The 21,145-nt window shown below is 41.6% G+C and overlaps 1 protein-coding gene across 9 annotated transcripts in view; it reads right to left on the bottom strand.

Annotated features, from left to right (window-relative positions):
• Window positions 1-367: 367 nt before the first annotated feature.
• The window catches only part of PARN (poly(A)-specific ribonuclease), a 193,263-nt gene continuing 172,485 nt past the window's right edge, over window positions 368-21,145 (bottom strand). For all 9 annotated transcript variants that reach the window (XM_055365787.1, XM_031002679.2, XM_055365791.1 and 6 more), the window contains 2 exons: window positions 11,543-11,736; window positions 368-1,414 (listed from right to left, as the gene is read on the bottom strand). In XM_055365787.1, the coding sequence (XP_055221762.1) occupies window positions 1,359-1,414; window positions 11,543-11,736 (250 nt within the window). In that variant the 3' untranslated portion in view covers window positions 368-1,358. The remainder of the gene's footprint in view (window positions 1,415-11,542; window positions 11,737-21,145) is intronic.

Genomic DNA, 21,145 nt, shown 5'->3' with positions numbered 1-21,145 from the left:
TTGAACTCCTGGGCTCAAGTGATCCTCCCGTCTCAGCTTACAGGTGTGACAGAGGCTCTTGATTGGGGAAACTGTCTTACAAATCGGAATCTGCATAACACCCTGGGATTCCAGTGTGAGTGCTAAGGGTCCTCATTCCTCCCACCCTCCTACAAGGCCACTTACCACCAGGGCTCAGCTCGGCACTGAGGAGCTGATCCATCGTGGCAGGTATAGCAGTTAGGGGTAAAAAGAAAAAGAAAAAAATCCATGAACATCAGCCTTAGTGGCTTAGCAGATTTTTTTAGGAGTGTGAAATTTATCTGTGTATTACTAGAGAGCGAAAACATCATTCACTTATTAAAAAAAAGAGAGGAGAAAACCAGAGTCCTATGAAAATGTTTTTAATTTTCATCTTTTGGAAATACATTTTTCATTTTTATTTCCACCATACAAAAATGTGAAATATCTAACAATGATCTATCTGAAGCGGGTGGAGCAAAGCAGTGCCATGAGCGTTTGTCGTTGCTGTGATCTCTTTCAATGGAGAATGGGCTGGGACATGTTGTAGATTTGCACGATTTCACACACACACACACACACACACACACGTACGCACACACGCTGCCGTACCCCGAGACCGCCATCCAAACAAACAGAGACTCTGGAAAGTGAACACAGCGCCACGCATAAGAACAGAAGTTAACCTTTTTACTCGTACATCCCCCATGAGAAACTCACGTCTTAGGAGAAAGGAACTCTACATAAATATGCCCAAAGGCCAGGGCATACGGCAAGCCCCCTCATGGGTGGGCGTGGGTGGACATCTTCCTGATGGAAGGACAAGCTTGAGAGCGTCATATTTTCAGGCAGCTATGGTGGGAAGCAGGGAGGCACAATCGATTTCTCCACTGGGAGACTAACCGAGGGCTGCAACTGCCTCAAAATCTCAGTGCGAGAAGATGCACAGGCAGGACAGTACACCCCCAAATTCATGATCACAGCAGCCGGAACGTCAGCTCTTTTTGCAGATTTCACAGCCGACACTCCCCATCAGGCAGGTTCTTAAGTACACTGGGTCATGACAGGAAAGGCCTCACAAGAGCAACATGGAATTCACTGGTTAAGCACGTACACATTCATGACAGCCTACAACCGTGATGAGTGTCAACGTCAACAGGCAGTTAGATTAAAAAGGGAAAAAAACCACAGCCACAAAAATAAAACCTGTTTCCCCCCCCCCCGCCCAGGAGACAACTTGGTTTCCAACCCCTCCCATACCACATTTGATTAAGTTAAATACAGTATGGCTTCCAGATGTGCCAGCCGGCTCTTGCTCACAGCGACAGCACCAGCGGTTTGCTGCCCTCAGGTCTTGGTTACCATGTGTCAGGAACTTCAAAGAGTGTGGCAGGGCTGTTCTTCGAGATGCTTCCTGGTGGGAAAGAACGAAACAATATGAACAGCAGGACCAGGACGGCACCTTGAGGAGAGCATGACATGACCAGCAGACAGACAGAGGGCCTGTGACGGCTGCAGACGGGGCCAGCGTCTGGCTAAACAGCTGCACTGGAAAGAGTCCACAGACAGGTCTTGTCTAGGGAGGGCAGTGCCCAGCATGGGAAGGTGAAACCACAGAAACATCATGGGGGCGCGGAGGAAGCACCTCCCTGCCTCCAGCGTCTATCTATTTATTTCACAGGAGTTAAACTGTAGCCATGCACAGTATTCCTCACTGAGCACCATGCTGGAGTCTTTGCTGGCAATACAGCGGGCATTTAATTCATATAATCTTCATTAAAAGCCCACCAAGGTGGTAACACTACCCCATTTTACAGATGCAAGAACAGATTGAGAGAAGTGGGGTAATATGACCAGATGTACAGAGCTAGCAAGTGGCTGAGATGGGGTTTCAATCCTCCCACAGCACCAAGATCCCTGCCAAAGTCCCCGGAAACTGAGTTTCTCTGTGCTGTGCTGTGGCTCTGCCTAGGTGAGAAATCTCAGGTGGGCAGCTGTAGGGCAGAGGGAAGCCAACCAGTGGGGGTTCCAATATCTCAACAGGGGCAAAAGAAGGTTGCAGCTTTTTCCAGCTTCGGCGAAGCTGGCTGGGGTCCTCTTCTTGGATTGAAAAGATCTCTTCAGTGACAAAGTTTCACCCCAATGTCAGAAGCCCTTCTTTTTTATTCATGCCACTTTCTACAATACGAGCAGCTGCGGCCAGCAACTGAGCTGGGACTGGACTTCAATGAATGTGAGGGAAGTCAGGAAAGAGCATGTTCATAATGGAAAGTGTGGCCCGACCAGGCGTCAGCTGCACAAGTGGTGCCATGCATTAAGTCATAAAGTAGGGCTGACGGGGAAAACTGGCAGTCTCTCTTCTAGCTGCTAACACCAAGATTTTAGAAAGGGAGAGAAGTCTTTGATGATACCTCCAATGGGAAATAACTTTTAAATACAGAGGGGGTGCAGTGTCTTACAAACTAGGGAATCATATCACTGAGTTCAGAGTGGTTATCATCAGTAACAGGGATGCCTAAAAATAACGAGGTCTGAACACAAGAAAAAACATGAAGATAATTTCAGCTAACATGAGAATTTCCACTTCTGATCATTTACTGTGATAAGATCCAGGGAGTTAGGATGAGGAGACCAGGAAAGGGTAACCGGACTCTTTCTGCCCTGGGTCTCATCACTCTGAACAGGCACGTTCTGGGACTCCCAGTAAAGATGGCGAGACCACTCTGGAGAAGTGAAGATGGGCAGGAGATGATCCACTGAAAAGGACTCACGGGGTCCAGTGAAGTACTGCAAGGGGCCTGTGATAACCTGCAGCTAGCCTGGCCTTCCCAGTCACACAATGATACAATAAACACCTAACTGTATGAAAAGAAACATTCATTAAGGGCACTTTTATAATTCACATATGAAAGAAATATTGCAGTAGCCAATTAGCCATTCTAAAGGTAAAAGCTACAATGCCAAATGTGGGGAACTGAGGTAAATTAAATCCAGCTCAGAGGAAAAAGGAAGATAAATTGCTAAAAGCAACTGCACTGCAATACTTGTAATCTGCACCTGCCATTAGTTGGGGGGGAGGGGGGGGTGTGAGTGCACAGTGAGCCACCAGACACACAGGAAGTGGTTCCATGAAGAGCTAACAGGAAATAATGGAATAAGCAAAAAGTTCTGGAGTAAGGCAAGTCAAGTTGGACCATTTTACTAGCTGGATGACCTTGAACAGGTCTCACTGCTTTGTCTAAGATGGACCCAGTACTATTCTATGCTGTATAGGACTTCTGTGATACAGCAAAGTTGCTGGGTAAGTTTTTAATGAATGCTAGGTCTCTTCCCCTAATCAATAAGCTGATCCAACATGGAACATGGCTGTTCCCCAGAAAGCCAACAGTCTATAATCAAAAAGATGCTAGTTTTCACTGTCTACCTGTACAGCTGCTGAGCAAGAATGATGTGTACAAAGGGGCCAGAACTGTAGGAGCCATCTACAGGAGACCCGGACCAGAGGGGAAATGAAGGCCACTAACAGCGTTCTTTCCAGCACCTTCCAGAAAGGGAGAGCTGTAGATCAACAAACGGCCAGTCTCAAAACTGGCAGATAAGAAGGTATGGTTTTTAAAAAGCAGCAGCTATGGTCAGCTTTCCACAGAACTCATTTTCACAGCCCTGTTTTACTGGAGTGTAAGGAATCATTTAGGAACAACTTTTCTTTTTAAACAGATAACTTGGCTGTGTGTGGTGGCGCATGCCTGTAATCCCAGTACTTTAGGAGGCTGATGAGGGAAGGCTTGAGCCCAGGAGTTTGGGACCAGCCTGGGCAACACAGGGAGACCCTGCCTCTACAAAAAATTTACAAATTTGCCAGGTGTGGTGGCACACACCTGTGGTCCCAGCTACCTAGGAGGCTGAGGTGGGAGGATCACTTGAGCCCAGGATATCAAGGCTGCAGTGAGCTGTGATAGTGCTACTGCATTCCAGCCTGGGTGGGTGACAGAGTGAAACTGTCGCACAAAAAAAAAAAAAAAAAAAAAAAAAAAAAAGAGGGAGGGAGGGAAGGAAGGAGGGAGGGAAGGAAAGAAGACAGGGAGGGAGGGAGGGAGGAAGGGAGGGAGGGAGATACTTAAAAACACCTGCCTTTTGCTACAGTGGACCTTAGTCCATAGCTTGCATTATATACAAAGATTAACTTGAATTGTACATTTTAATTGTAAAACCTAAAACTGTAAAACTTCTGGAAGAAAACATAGAAGAAAATATTTGCAACTTAAGAGTTACGCAAAGATTTTTTAGATATGACACCAAAGGCAAAATCCAAGGGGAAAACTCTGATAAAATGGACTTCATCAAAATTTAAAACTACTCCTCTTCAAAAGACACTGTTAAAATAATGAAAAGAGGCTGGCTGTGGTGGCTCACGCCTGTAATTCCAGCACTTTGGGAGGCTGAGGCCGGTGGATCACGAGGTCAGGGGTTCGAGACCACCCTGGCCAACATGGTAAAACCTGTCTCTACTAAAAAAGTACAAAAATTAGCTGGGCATGGTGGCAGGCGCCTGTAATCCCAGCTACTCAGGAGGCTGAGGCAGGAGAATAGCCTGAACCCGGGAGGCGGAGGTTGCAGTGAGCCGAGATCGTGCCACTGCACTCCAGTCTGGGCGACAAAGCAAGACTGTCTCGAAAACAACAACAACAACAACAACAAACCACCACCACCAACAACAACAAAATGAAAAGAAAAACCAACCTAGAAGAATATATTTGTAAAATGCTTAAAAGGACTTGTATCCAGAATCTATAAAGAACTCTCAAAATGCAGTCAGAAAATAAACAACCCTAGAACAAAGGGAAAAAATGAAAAGATATTTCACCAAATAAGAAATCTGGATGGCAAAAAATCACAAGAAAAAATGCTTATTAGTCATTAGGGAAATAAAAACCAAAGCCACAATGAGATACCGCTACATACCCATTAGAACTGCTGAACAAACAGGCAAAAGGGGTGTGTATCAATATCAAGTACTGGTGAGGGCGCAGAGTGAGCTGAAGCCTTGTATACTGCTGGGGGAAATCCAAAATGGTGACGCCACTTTGGAAAAGAGTGTACCAATTTCTTATGAAGTTAAATATACAGTTACCATATGACCCAGCAACCCCACTCCTAGATATTTACCCAAAGAAAATGAAAACTTAATTCATACAAAAAACCTGTACACAAATATTTATAGCAGCTTGATTCTTGATTGACAAAAACTGGCAACAACCTAAATGTCCTTCCCCTGGGTGATGGATAAATAGTGATACCTGTATACAGTGGAATACCACTTAGCAGTAAAACGGAGTGTACTGAGGATACACGCACCACCACAAATCACAAATGCATCATGCTAAATCAAAGAAGTTAAATGAAAGGCTCAAAAGGCTAACTATCGCATGATTCCAGGTATATGACATTCTGGAAAAGACAAAATCGCAGGGACAGAAAGAAGACCAATGGCTGCTGGGATCTGTGTGGGGGTTGGGGGAAGGATCAACTCCAAACGGGCATGAGGGAAATTTCTGGAGTGATGGAGTTGTATATCTTGATCATAGTGGTGATTATATGACTGTACACAGATGTCAAAGCTCATCAAATTGTATACCTGAAAGTGATGACTTTCATTGGGTACAATTATATCTTATTGAAGCTGACCTGGCGCAAGATATTAAAAACAATGTTTTAAAAGAAAACCAACAAAATTTTAATATGAAATACTATGCTTATAGTTAAGATTATTTGGCCAAGAGTATCTAAAAGGGGAAAAGGCAGGATACAAGCTGCATACAGGGTATGAGGTTGGCTGCAGAGCAACAATGCTTGTTACCACAGCATCAAGTGGGGGGCTGGGGGCTTAATTGTCTTCTATTTTTCTGCATTTTCCAAATTCTCATGCTGAGTACGTTATTTTTATTAACCAAAACAACAAAAAATTAAAAGATGGGGAACACAAAAGGTGAATATTTCTGCTTTTCTCCCCTTTACCTAACTGGAGTTGAAATGGAGAAACTTGAAGGGGTAAGGCATTGCTTTTTCCAGGTGAATCCCAAACGGATTCTAAGAAGCTGCACAGGACACTGGAAGCTTCCCATTGTATCCTCTTCCACAGAGTGGACATCCGTACACAGGAAGGTCCTTTGGGAAGCTGCACACAAGTTTCTAACTAGGAAACGCTGAAGGGGGCACGCCCTGGGGCCGGTTTCCCACACTAAGAAGGTGAGCCCCCTCCCTGCAAGGCTGATGACATCCTGGAGTTGCCAGGAGGAACAGGGAGGGCACAAATGTGCACTGAGTGCCCTGCCTCTGCCTCACTGCACAGCAGCCCACACCTCCTTCGCCACGTTCACTGCAAACCACACTTGAACATAGTAATTAAAAGGCTCCTTGGGAGGCCGCTCAGCTGCCTCAGCCTGGTCTCTCAGGTGACCGACAGCAGCAGCTGTAGATCTTGTTTCTGACTTTAAGGAGACCAGTAACAGCATGAGGAGACTGCTGCTCTAAGTAGGTTCTAAATTTTTATACTGTAACCCTCAGGGTTTCAGCTTGAAAAGTTCAGCAGGTTAGTCAAGACTCCAATAAAACTCCAGGTTCTTTGGCAAACACTTAAAAGGCCTAACATGTTGTTTTAAATGTTAGGGGAAAAAAGACTTTGAACAATGTCTCTATTTACAGGACAAAAAATAACCGGGAATAGTCAATGTATCTCCTTTGGGCATGCCTCTGTAAACACCATCTAACTAAGGTGCTGATGGAACCTGCTGCTAGGGACCAGCCAGCAGTATTTTCACAATGGTCAGCCCAGGCAGCATCAGACCATCCATGCGGCCCTGAGATTCTCCAGAGAAGTGAGGGGGTGGGCAGTTTCTCCAGGCCCCAGAAACACATCAACAAGAACAAGTATGTGACAGAAATCCTTCAATTAAACATGACCTGGGAAAACAGCCACACTTCCTAAAGACATTTTATTCCAGCATTAATGGCATGCAGAGTAGTTTTCCTTTGCATACCGAGTATGTACCTAGAACTGCTTGGATGGAAAGTGGCTGGCACTACCAATCAACAGTCATATCAACAGAAAAGGAGGGGACTTATGCTGTACATTCACCTCCTGAAAATAGGATTGAAACAACCATACTTACAAGAAAAATAATTGCTGAGTACATAGTATACACATAAACTAGAAGCCCTGAAGGAGAGTGGGTTACTTGGCTTTCCCTCCCTCCCTCCCTCCCTCCTCTCTCTTTCTTTGTTTCTTTCTTGAGACGGAGTCTTGGAGTCTTGCTCTGTCACCCAGGCTGGAGTGCAGTGGCACCATCTGGGCTCACTGCAACCTCAGCCTCCTGGGCTTAAGCGAGTCTCCTGCCTCAGCCTCCCAAGTAGCTGGGAGCACCACCATTCCCAGCTAATTTTTGTATTTTTAGTAGAGACAGGGTTTCGCCATGTTGGCCAGGCTGGTCTCGAACTCCTGACCCAATGTGGTGGACTAACAGGCGTGAGCCACCATGCCCAGCCCGCTTGGATTTCTATCCAGTGACTTTATCACATGAAAGTCTAGATTGGTAATTGTTTCTGATCTAGAACAGCTGCAAGAAACACTCACCTTTGTAATGAATCCTTCATTTCCTCTAAAGTCTGGATGAGTTTCCCCAGCCTCCCACATGTCAGTTAGATACTTTTAAGTCTGCAACTCTAAGCCTCAGTTTCCTCTGTACAACTGGGAAAGAGTATCTGCACCTTACTGCATGTTTAAAAGGTCTAGACAAGACAATAAAGGATGTTCCTAGCACTCTGTCTAATAGTATAAACCCAATAAATAGTCCTTTCTTCCACTATTTTTGTCATTTTGTTATCTGGGATTGGGTCTAGTACTTAATTCTTAGTGTATCTTCGATATCAAAATGTATACTATGAGTTCATGTGCTTGGGTAAAGAGAAAAAATTAAAAGAAAAAGAACAGATATAAAGAGATTACTTTTTTTTTTTTTTTTTGAGACAGAGTTTCGCTCTTGTAACTCAGGCTGGAGTGCAATGGCATGACCTCAGCTCACTGCAACCTCTGCCTCCCTGGTTCAAGCGATTCTCCTGCCTCAGCCTCCCGAGTAGCTGGGATTACAGGTGTGCACCACCATGCCAGGCTAATTTTTGTATTTTTAGTAGACGGGGTTTCGCCACGTTGGCCAGGCTAGTCTTGAACTCTTGACCTCAGGTGATCTGCCCACCTCGCCCTCCAGAAGTGCTGGGATTATAGGCGTGAGCCACTGTACCCGGCAAGATTAAATTTTTAAAAATTTGTTTTGTGTGGTATTTGTTGAGCATCAGTTGTTCTGGGATTGCTACAACATAGGATATTCCAGCGTCCTAATTTTTGCCACTTCCTCCTTGGAGAACAGAAAATACCCACAGGTAGTGCCCTTTTATGTCTTTCATGCCCTCACTGCCAGTGCTGGGCCCCCAAGCCCCTGAGGATCTGTTGAGTACCCGCTGAGATGCTTTTCTGAGTACTGGAGCTCACACCCAACGCCTCAGCACCATTTTGGGTTGGACAGACTTTGTCGTGCCGTGCCTAGCACTCTAATACAGTTCCCGCCACCACCCGAACCAGACCTTCGTGGCTCCTGGCACACTCTAAATACTTCTGAGAGTTTAATGCAGACCCTTAACAGGGCTTGAACTTTGTACTCTCACTCATTATGGGACCTTATTAAAGTAAATGAGCAAGCCAAATTGGTTGATTCCACAGGTTCTGCACCTGATATCCTGACCTATATCCTGCTGATACTAATAGGATTAAAAACTGAAAACAAACCAGGTGGAAAGGATCCATTAAGTTTCCACCTGGCACCGTCAGGGGTCTTGCTCGATGAATGGTGCTCCAGAAGAAAGCTCGATTCACTCAAGTTCTCTGATTCAATTAAAAGTTGTCAAGATGTCTCTTTCTCTTTTTTTTTTTTTTGGCAGCACTGACAAAGAAGTACAAAATCTACAATTTTTTTTTAGCTCAAATCTTGTGGCAGTGACAGCTTTACTGTCAATGGGAGGAAAAAAACCCTTATTTTAATTACAGTATTATAAATTCAAAACCCTAAATAACTTATAGAAAGTTTTCACTTAAAACGATGAAAGCTATAAAAGGAACTAATCTATTAATGCAGTCTATTATTAGTTATTTTAATTTTAATATTTTTCAGATTATGCTGATATAGAGGGGAAAAACGAAAAGCTTGTCCCTGAGAAGTAATAAACTAAAAAAATCCAGAAGAGACAGCTATGAAGGACAGGAATACAAGTGGGGAAACCCCCCTGCCCCTCTAAATCCTGCTCAGTACGATCTCTAGAAATCATGCTGACATTCATTATTTTAACATTTGTTGAGCACATGAAACATGACAGTGGTAATAAAGGTATGAAATTTGAAGACTAAGGATGCTACAGATTAAAAACTTCTCCAATACTTTTTCTTCTTTTTTTTCTTGAGACAAGGTCTCACTGTGTCCCCCAGGTTGGAGTGCACTGATGCGATCATAGCTCACTGCAGTCAAAACTCCTGGGCTCAAGCGATCCTCCCGATTCAGCCTCCTGAGTACCTGGGACTACATGCCCGTGCAGCTAATATTTAATTTTTTTTTTTTTTTTTGTAGAGAAAAGGTGTCACTATATTGCTCAGGCTGGTCTCAAACTCCTGGGCTCAGGTCATCCTCCTGCTTCAGCTTCCCAGAGTGGTGGGATTATAGTTGTGAGCTACCATGCCTGGCCCCCTCCAATAGTTAATTCAGGGAAAGGAGAGGAGGTAAGTAAAGAGAGACACCCAGAGTCAAGAGACAGCTAAAACATCCAATCCAGGCTTCAAACACAAGTTTAAGTTTTCTGTTGAAATTCAGCTTCAGCATAATGTACAAAAAGCATATGTGACATTTTTGCTACTTGTCTGATTTCATTAATATCCATGAGATTCAGAAAACTCCCCACAGTCAGATCGGGCCACATGCAAAAGGGGATTAATTAAAACAGTGCATTCATAGCTTGGGTATGAATCAAGTTCCACTGCTTAACTACAACTTTCCTTTGATTTGATTGTTAGTTCTGCTAACCGTGACAACTGTCACGATGTGAGACAAAGGAGAATGATTATAATTGTTTCTGGGTCAGTGTCTCTCAACACATAACCTTGGTTAAAAGCACTCACTTTCTTTTGTGTGTGTGTATGTGAGACAGGGTTCACTCTGTTGCCCAGGATGGAGTGCAGTGGCGCGATCTTGGCTCACTGTAGCCTTGACCTCCCTGGGCTGAGGCAGTCCCCCTACTTCAGTCTCCTAAGTAGCTGGGACTACCGGCATGCGCCACCACACCTGGCTAATTTTTTGTATTTTTAGTAGAGACGTGGTTTTGCCATGTTGGCCATGCTGGTCTTGAACTCCTGACCTCAAGTGATCCACCCATCTTGGCCTCTCAAAGTGCTCGGATTACAGGCGTGAGCCACCGAGCCTGGCCTCACCAGCTTTCTTGTAGGACAGACTTAATGGCTCTGGGACTTTGGGCAACTCACATAACCCTTTGGGCCTCCGTTTTCTTAACTGTAAAATGGATAATGATGACTGTCTCAAGGATTTAAATGAAAGAATCTCAGTTACACATTAAGCACTGTCCTGGCCCCAGTAATAAGCACTCAATAAGCAGTGGCTATGATTACTGTCACTGTGACTGCTGCCTTGCTGGACCGCCCCCTGCAGCAGGGAATGGCCTTTTCCATGTGCTGACTGACAAGATGCCCTTCTGGCCTCTTGCTGTGGCCCTGTGTGGCATGTGTGCACGAAGGGCCGAGTGAGGCACATCTGTGGGGTGAAGAGGACATGGGATTCAGCTCAGGCAGACCTGGGTCTGCCTTTCGGCTGTGCTTCTTAAGCGCAGCATGGCCGTGCACACTTAGCCTCCCTGAGCCCAGGCATCTGCTTCATCAAATAAGGATGATGATTCCCACCTCAGGGCTACGGTGAAAATTAAATGAAATAAGGAGAGAAATGGCTCCTACTACAGCGTCTAGCATGTAGTAGGCTCTCAACAGGTGCTAATTTCCTGTTTCCTTTGCTTCTTATATAATTCTGCTTAGGAGAGAAATCCAGGTTGCCTGGGGGTTTTGCTGGAAACAGTGAAAACGCTGCTACTGAAAATAACATGTAGGAGGGGCCTCTGCGCACATTTAAATGCACATTTTAAATATTGAGGCTGCTTTAAATACATCAGCAAAACCTCTACACCACGGAGGAGAGAGAGATTACCAAAATAGACTAGCCATCTTTAACAAGGAGACCCCCCAGGCCTTATGCTACCCGAGCCAGAGCTTTTTAGGATTCCTCAAATTAAATTAAATTGATCCTAAAAATATCTGCTCTGGTGGAAGACTACATGGGCTTTGCCACCAAGTGAAGCCTTGCTGTAATTTCTCCCCCAAAATAGGAGTTTCTAGAGCATTTAAATAGTCCACGGCCCCAGAACTTCGGCAAGATCCAATACAAACCTGCTGGAGAAAGCTCCTTCTTCATTCTTTTTAATTTCTTGGCCTTTTTCCTTCCCTCTGAGAGGGGCTCTGCACAGGAATCAGTCTGCTCAAGCTCAGTGTCGGAAATCTCCCCTGACACTCCGTCCTCCAGGCCAGCTTCCTCTTGACTAGGACTCAAATTTCTCTTTCCTACTGTGCTGGGAGCTGTAAAACTGAAACGCAAAAAGTGGAACAACATAAAAGGTGCTGAGAGTTACAGGAAGACTAGTCTATAAAAATATTTTAATACTCTTCATTCTATTAACACTCAGCCAGCCATCAACAACATGGGCAGCTGCTGCCTGTGTGTAAAAATTAAAGACCTTATTATGAACTGAAGTCTGAAAGTTTACCTATAACAAGCTTATTCAGAAAAAAGTCCTAAATTATGCTTGTAAATAGATATACACAAATTGAAGCTGATCCGAGTGCTCAAGAACAAATCTGTAAAGTAGTCTCTATTTTGATAAAACTATTGTAACAGAATAGTAGAATAGAATAGTAGAGATAATATAATGAAATAATAGTTTTGGTTACATTAAATCAGAAGATAGCATTATTCTCTTCATGACTGCCTAATGCATAAACAGCAGAACTGAAGAATTCTTCAATCAGTCTGCTATCCCACTGCTTAAAACTTGGACATAGCTACAGAGCATACCCCACCTTCATGTAATCTTCTTCCTTTCCAAAAAGATGACTTGTTAAATGTATAATTAAATCTGGTTTCATTTTGAAAGCTTTATAGGATTTGACATATTGAATTAAATCAGATTATGTGTTCTGATTTTTCCTTACGAAAATGTTCCCTTAAATATAACTAGATAAAAACAGCATCCACATAGCCAGTGAGTCCTTTCTCCTCTAAATGGGTCTTAGAGATTTTTTTATTATAGCCCCCAAGTTATGAAAGCCTCAAATAAATTCAAGGCATTCTATTTAGGAGAGGCCATTCAAGCACATGGGGAGGGTGGGAAGTGAGAGAGATAAAATGATCTTACCAGCTTTTCCTAGGAGGTGGGTGCTTTTAAATTTTATCTATCTATCTATCTATCTATCTATCTATCTATCTATCTATCTATCTATCTATCTAATCTAATTATTTTTGAGACACAGTCTTGCTCTGTCACCTAGGCTGGAGTGCAGTGGTGTGATCTCGGCTCACTGTAGCCTCCGCCTCCCGGATTCAAGTGACTCTCCTGCTTCAGCCTCCCAACTAGCTGGGATTACAGGCACCCGCCACCATGCTTGGCTAATTTTTTTTTTTTTTTTTTCCTGAGACAGAGTCTCGCTCTGTCCCCCAGGCTGGAGTGCAGTGGCACAATCTCAGCTCACTGCAACCTCCGCCTCCCGGGTTCAAGCGATTCTCCTGCCTCAGCCTCCTGAGTAGCTAGGATTACAGGCATGCACCATGAAGTCTGGCTGATTTTTGTATTTTTAGTAGAGATGGGGTTTCACCATGTTGGCCAGGCTGGTCTCAAACTCCTGACCTCGTGATCCGCCCAACTTGGCCTCCCAAAGTGCTGGGATTACAGGCTTGAGTTACCACGCCTGGCCTCTGCTAATTTTTGTATTTTTAGTAGAGGTGAGGTTTCACCATGTTGGCCAAGCTGGTCTGGAACAATGGACCTCAAGTGATCTGCCCGCCTCGGCCTCCCAAAGTGCTGGGATTACAGGTGTGAGCCACCATGCCCAGCCAGGAAGTGAATAGTTTAAAATGTTCCATATAAAAAACTCTGGCTACCTAAATATTCAAGTTCCTCCACATTACTCCTGCACTCAACATCTTCCCTGAATCTGCCAAGTGCACTTGATAGGACAGTCAGGGGACAGAGGAGAACACACTGCCTTCCTGGTGGTTCTCTAAGGCATGGGAAGCAGAAGAGGCTGGAGCACTCTTCCTCCTATGACTGGCTGGCTAGCCTTTCATTTGTCCTCTTTTTCATTTCTATTATAGACAGCTTTCTGAAACATCTAATTGAGGGACTATAAGGGAGGATATTAATGGTAATGTTTCAGCGGTGGGGGGTGGCTGTTAAAAATGTATGCTGAAGTTTCCTGTTTAAAAACTGATAATACCTTTAAGAAGATTTTTTAAAGACTAGAAAAAGTTTGGCTGATTTCAGAAAATTTAGAAAATTCAGGAAGTATAAGAAGATAATAAGGGTTCTTCCATCACGAAAGGGGAAGAGGCCTAAAAATTCCTTCGCATTGTAAATTCAGGAACCTGGTAGCCTCTGAGACATACATAAATGTTTAATGAAAACTCAGCTAGAACCACGGGCATTAAAAATACTCTGTGAAATACAAAGTCTAGAAATAGCCCCAACTGTACATGGAAATCTACTGTATGATAACAGTGGTATCTCTAAATACTGAGGCATATATGGACTGTAAAATAATGGTGTTGGGACAAGCAGAAAAGGATAAAATTAGAACCATTCCTCACACCATATAAAAGAATAAATGCCTAATAGATTAGATATCTAAATGCAAAAAAGGCAACTTTACAGGTACGAAAACAAAACGCGGGTGAATGCCTCCAAAATCCAGGTGTAGAAAAAGGTTTTCTTGCCATGTCTCACAATCCAGACATAATAAAGGATTTATGAATGTGACCTCATAGATGTAAACATCTTTCGCAGGGCAATAAATAACGAGAGCCAAGACAAATGACAAACCAGGAGGAAATATCTGCAACATGTATCACAGATAAAGGGTTAATGTCTCTAATAAATTATAACTCAAACTTGAAGAGAAAAAGACCAAAAGTCCTATAGAAAACTAAAAAAGCTATGAATAAACAGCTCATTACACACACTCCTTAAACACATGAAAAAATGTTCAACTCCATTCATAATGCAAAATAAAACAACACTGAAATATCACTTCTCACCCACTAGGTTTTTAGACTGGCAAAAACCTTCAAAAGCTTGATAATATACTCCATTAGTAGACTGGGGAAATGGGTCCTTTCTCACATTACTGGTATGAATGCAAAATCACATGACTTATTCTTATGGAGGGAATGTGGCAATATCTAACAAAACTGCATACACTTCCAGGAATTTAGAAGATATACCTCCTACAATGCAAAAATATGTATGTACAAGTTATTCATTACAGCATTATTTGGAACTGCAAAATACTGCAAAGTACCTAAATGTCTAAGCATAAAAAACTGGTTGAATACGCAACAGTACATACAATCAATGAACTACTAAGCAGTCACCAAAAAGAATGAAGATCTCAAAGAACCAAAAATGATTATGGAAAGATTTCCAGTAAAATATGTGCAAAAAGCAAAGTGCAAAAGAACAACTTATGAAGCTGGTATGCCCAATCTTGAGTAGGGTGTGGGAGAGAATTGCAAGCAAATCCGGAACCCCTTAGTAGGTTTGCTTCTGTAGTAGAATGAGTGAAGCAATTCTGAAAACACTTAGCTGCATGATAGCACTGGGTAAATCAGGAAATGTGCTGATGTTTCTGGCAGACAGACATAAAAATATTAGAATAAGGGAAGATAAGGAAGAACCCTCTGAGGATACACTGAAATTGGAGATACGGGTTTAGGCTTGTGATTTCTAAAATAAGTATGAGTATATGTGTTCATATTTATGTATACACACACACACACACACATATATATATACGTATATTTATGCAGGGATAGATAATTGTATCTATCCAGGCACAAAATTCCCAGCTCTGTCTACAGAAAGGACGTAGAAGCAGAGACACCAGAGTAGCAATGAGCATATCTACTGTCCAGATCTTAGTTTCTAATACCCTACTAAAAGGAACCAGGGCTCCTCAAATAAGTGGCTGATTCCAGGCTCAAGGGAGATAAATTATAAAATGAGTCTAAAATATTTTGCAATACCAAGAAGTAAAAAACTTTTAGGCATGTCACAGGTAAATAGGAACTAGCTTGAAGGGACCCCCACTGGGAAAATCTGGGACAATGTGTGCCCTCTAATTTATTAGGGGGCAGTAATAAATTCTGAATCATTGAAAAAAAAAATAGCAATCCATGAGTCTACATCAATACGTAAGACAAGGAAAGGAAAGGGAAAGAAAAACTCCGACTCTCCACTATAAACCTAAATTTAAACTGCTTGGCACAGCATCCAGGATCCTCTATCATCTGGGTCCCAATCTGCTTTCCTGGCCTATCTTTCACTAGGCAGCCAAGCTGCAGAGACTACATAGGTTTACCTAATGAAGTTCATCGTCCGTACTCTCCCACATGCCCGTCATCCCACCAGAAGTTTACCAGCCCAAATACATCCCACACTGCCCATTTCAATGTTACCGTTCATGCTAAGACCCTACTGCCCATCTCCTCCTGCTCAACATCACTCTCCTCTGGGAATGTTCCCAATCCGTGTTTACTGTTCTTTCCTTTCCATGCTTCCCATAACACTCTGCTTTTCTGTCTCAAGAGGACTTTAACTCGTTCATCTTATTTTTTATAATAAACTGAAACTAGGAGCAGTGCATCAACAGGAGAATGGATAAACTGGGCTATATTCATACAATGAAATATAATTCAGCAATTAAAAAATGAATTACTGTTACCTCCAACAACACGGATGAATCTCAAACATTCTAAGTGAATGAAGCCTTCACAGTAAAGGGTGGGTATTTTATAAACCCATTTACATGAAATTCCAGAAAAGGCTAAACTAATCTTCAGAGAAAAAAATTCAGAAGAATGGTGGGTATGGGAGGGTAGGTAGGGATTGACTGGTAGAAAATGAGGGAACTTTCTGGGGTAACGTTAATTCCCTGTGTCTTTATAGGAGTATAGTTTTGTCAAAACTTCTATCTTGGCCAGGTGTGGTGGTTCACACTTGTAATCTCAACACTTAGGGAGGCCAAGGCAGGAGGATTGCTTGAGCCCAGGAGTTCAAGAACAGCCTGGGCAATGTGGAGAAACCCCGTCTCTAAAAAAAAAAAAAAAAAAAAAATACAAAAAATTAGCCAGGCACAGTGGTGGCATGCCTGTAGTCCCAGCTATTTGGGAGGCTGAGGTAGGAGGATTGCTTGAGTCTGGAAGTTTGAGGTTTCAGTGAGCCATGATCAGCCCACTGCACTCCAGCCTGGGTGACAGAGTGAGACCCTGTCTCAAACAACAACAACAATAACAACAACCACTTCATATCTCAACATCATGTGGCTATTCTATGGACATGGAGATTGACTAATTTTAGCATTAACTTCAAGCAATGATTTTGAAGGCACTTACTAGAATACATTGGTTGTATCCTAACCACAGATTATGGTATTTTTGGCCAACAAGACCCATGCATCTGTAATGCTCCTCTCCATAAACAACTGACTGCTATGCAACAGGGACTCTGCCAGATGTGCTTCTGCAGGGTTCTCATTTCTATGGAACATTTAAGTTTACAAAGCATTTTCCTGAACTCTCAATTAATTTACAACTTTATTTATTTAGAGACGGAGTCTTGCTCCGTTGCTCAGGCTGGAGTGTAGTGGTGTGATCTTGGTACAGTGTAACCTCCATCTCCATGGTTCAAGTGATTCTCGTGCCTCAGCCTCCCAGCTAATTTTTGTATCTTTAGTAGAAACAGGGTTTCACCATGTTGGCCAGGCTGGTCTTGAAATCCTGACCTCAGGAGATCTGCCTGCCTCGGCCTCCCAAAGTGCTGGGATTACAGGCGTGAGCCACCGCACCCACCCTACAGCATATTTCTTAGTTGCTAATCTGTAGTTTCTGCTCTCAAGTAAGTCTTTTGCTTCCTAGGAGAGGCTAATGGTTATTGGGCATCCTGCCTGAGAAAGCTCTCAGATATATGTGGAATTAGTTTACTTCATATAATGTTTCTGTATCTATATGTATGTAAGACCTGCCATCCTCTAATAAAAATAAAAGCTGTGATTATATCCCATATAACTACGGCAGTTTTAAATAAAAGTTTTAATTATACATTAAAAACCAGATATATGTAACACTGCCTTTACAAATGTGATTCTTTATATATTTGGAAGGTACTGCTGTGCATGTGTGTGTATGTGCATGCGTGTGTGTAGCACTCTCAATACCTGCATGTTGATGAGGCATTCTTTTATTAACTGATTTTAAATGTCAAAAGGTAAAATGAGAGGCAAAACAATCTCCCATTTGTATGACCTCATTTTGCATACAGATTTATAATGTACAAAGTGAGCTAGTTTATAATGAATAAGAAGTGGACATTTAAATCCACTGTAAGAAGTGGTGATTAATTAAAAAATAAAATGTCACAGACACAACTTGGTATGTTAAAATTGAACATTAAACTTTGATTAGTGTTTTGTTAAAAGCTAAGTCGCTGTCAACTATCCATCAAATTCCACAAGGGTGAACATCTCCAGTACTTTTTCCTTTTAGTAGAAAGAAATGTTTGCTTATAGAAAGGCTGTATTTTCAAACCCCTACAAATACCTTTTTCCATGAAGCAATAACAAAAATCTAGCTGCTACATGAACATATTCCCCATTTTAAATTAGGGTATTATTTACATGCAATGGAATTCACTTATTTTAAATGTACAGTTTGGTTAACTTTGGGAATTACTTATAACCATGTAACTATTACTACAATTGAGATATAGGACAATACCCTTTCCCTAAAAAGATTCCTCGTGTCACTCTGCACTCAATCCACATTGTCGCAGCAACCATTAATCTGCTTATAGTCCTATTTATATAGTTTTGCCTTTTCCAGAAGTTCATGTGAATGAAATCATACAATATTTAGTCTTTTGTTTGACTCTTTTCACTTAGCATAATACTTTGAGAGTCAGTCACATGGCTGTTAGTATTAGTACTTTATTTCATAGTATGGCTGGATCACAATTTATTCATTTACCAGTTGATGGACATTTGGGCTGCTTCCAACTATTTGTCATTACAAATAATGCTGGTATAAACATCTGGGTAAAAGCTAGCTTTTATTATTAAAAACATAAGTTTTTATTTTTCAAATATAAATACCTAGAAGGATTTCTGGGTGATATATAAAAATACATTTGCAATTTATGTTTAACTTTACAGGAAACTGCCAAACTATTTATTGGCCATTTGTATATCTTTTTTGAAGAATCTGTTGAAATGTTTTGACCTCATCCCCCTTTTCAAAAAACTGGGTTGTTTTCTGAATTGCCGAGTATATATTATAAGAGTACATATGATCATGATACAACTATTTTGTATGTAGATACAACTACATTATTAGATATGCAGTTTGAAAATTTTTGGCCCGGCATGATGGCTCATGCCTGTAATCCTAGCACTTTGGGAGGCCAAGGTGGGCGGATCGCTTGAGCTCAGGAGTTCAAGACCAGCCTGGGCAACATGGTGAATCCCCACCTCTAAAAGAAGAAAAGGAAAAGAAATTTTTTTCCACAGTGTGTGCCTTCTCTTCACAGTTTCTTAATAGTATCTTTTGAAGAAAAGAATATTTAATTTTGACTAAGTCCAATTTATCAACATTTTTCTTTTATGGCTCATGCTTTTGTTGTCATATCTAAGAAATCTTTGCCTAATGCAAGATACTAAGATCTCCTTTCATTTTTTTCTTCTACCAGTGGTTATCATTTTAGTTCTTCCATTTAGTTCTATGAGTCACTTCAAGTTCATTTTAAATGTGGTGTAACATAAGAACAGAAATGTGGTTTCTGGCATAGTTACCCAGTTGTTTCAGTACTGTATGTAGACAAAACCTTCGTTCGCCTACTGGATTACCAGCACCTGTGTCAGGAATTTTTGTTTTTTCCAAATTCTCAACAGTCATTAGCTTCAAGATTCAGAAATGAGAAATTCAGAATTCCCAAATCATAAAATATTCTGCATTTTTCATAGCATTGTGTTACATGTTGTTGAATAATGAGTTATAAATAGCAAATCACTTTTATGTGATACACTTATACTGAAAGCTTCAGGGGTCAGTTCTATAAAGTAAGATATAATAATATATGCACAGGTTATTATTATGAATGAATACACTGTGAGAAAAGCACGTATTTCAATAACACATAAAAATAACCTCTACCTGATATAGACGTTTGTTAACAGAAAACATTAAAAACACAGTAGCACCAAATGAATGCCAAATATCATTTAAAAATTGAAAGATGCCACAAATATTTAAAAGTTATTCTTAAATGATACTTTAAAACACACAAGTATTAATTAATATTTGTTTTGTGAAAAATATTCCAAATGTAGAAAAGCTTCTTTCATGTTATGCTGAACATTGGTCAAGCATTAGTCAAACTCTTCAGAGTGGTGTCCAAAGCCAATTGCATTTAGGATTTAGACTATATACGGCTTCATATAAGCCCATTTCCTTTCCTAGTGTTGAAAATATTTTGTCTGCTTGCCTTGATTTTGCTCTTAAAATTGATACTGCTTTTCCTAATTCAAATTTTATATCAGCTGATTTCACATTAAGAGTATTCCACAATCATATTCACACATCTTCTCTTTACATTTCTCCTGTAAAAGTATTTACAAAGAACCGTAGCCTACATTAAATATTCAAACACTGGAAAACAAGAAGTGAACATTATTGGATTCTATGAAGATAATGTAACATTTGGCTATCCTAGCAAGGTTAACAGCACTACACAGGAATCACGCTTCAAAGCTACCAACTTAAGGGCTGCTGCCAAAACTTACATCTTCCAACAAGACTTGGAGGATTTTGTAAAGTATATTCATGTGCATAACTTAATAGATTTTTATTGAGAAGAATGACTCACTATTAATAGCAGGCAGGGCCATAAACATACACTTGCAATATGGTGACAGTGACAAGCAAGAATGACTTGATTGGAATGTGACCCCTTCTCTCCTACATGTTGCTGTCCTGGTTCTGAAATGATAATCTCTGACTCCATGTGTCACTGACTGTGCTCTTGCCTTTGACCTGATGCTGGATAATTCCTTTAAACTAGTAATGCCCATATTGGCTGTTAAAATTTTAGTTCTCGCAGAATATTTCCTTTTCCTGATTTCTTGACTCATTTTTCTCACAATTTGGAAAAAGAGACAAATGTCTCTAAATGCCAAGAAGGAATTCCTGCATGGAAAAACTATGGGAAATCAACTGATCACACATATGTGGTTGTATTCTTGGACTCTCTATTCTATTTTGTTTCACTATCTGTCTTTCCTTACCCAGCCCCACACTGTATTACTACAGTTTTACAGTAAGTTTTCTTTTTTTTTTTTTAAACTGATGGGGTCTGGCTCTCACCTGGGCTAGACAGCAGTGGTGCAATCATAGCTCACCGCAGCCTCAACCTCCCAGGTTCAAGCGATCCTCCTACCTCTACCTCCTGAGTAGCTGGGACTACAGGCATGCACTACCACACCTGACTAATTTTTAATTTTTTTGTAAGGATGGGGGTGTCTTGCTATGTTGCCTCAGGCTGGTTTTGAACTTCTGGGCTCAACTGATCCTCCCTCCTTGGTCTCCCAAAGTGCCGGTATTATAGGCGTGAACCATCATGCCTGGCCTACAGTAAGTCTTAAAGACAGGTAGAGCAAGTCCTTTAGTTGGCTGGA

This window comes from Gorilla gorilla, chromosome 18 (genome assembly GCF_029281585.2).
Source record: "Gorilla gorilla gorilla isolate KB3781 chromosome 18, NHGRI_mGorGor1-v2.1_pri, whole genome shotgun sequence".
Classification (NCBI taxonomy): domain Eukaryota; kingdom Metazoa; phylum Chordata; class Mammalia; order Primates; family Hominidae; genus Gorilla; species Gorilla gorilla.
This window is presented reverse-complemented; position numbering and strand designations above follow the sequence as displayed.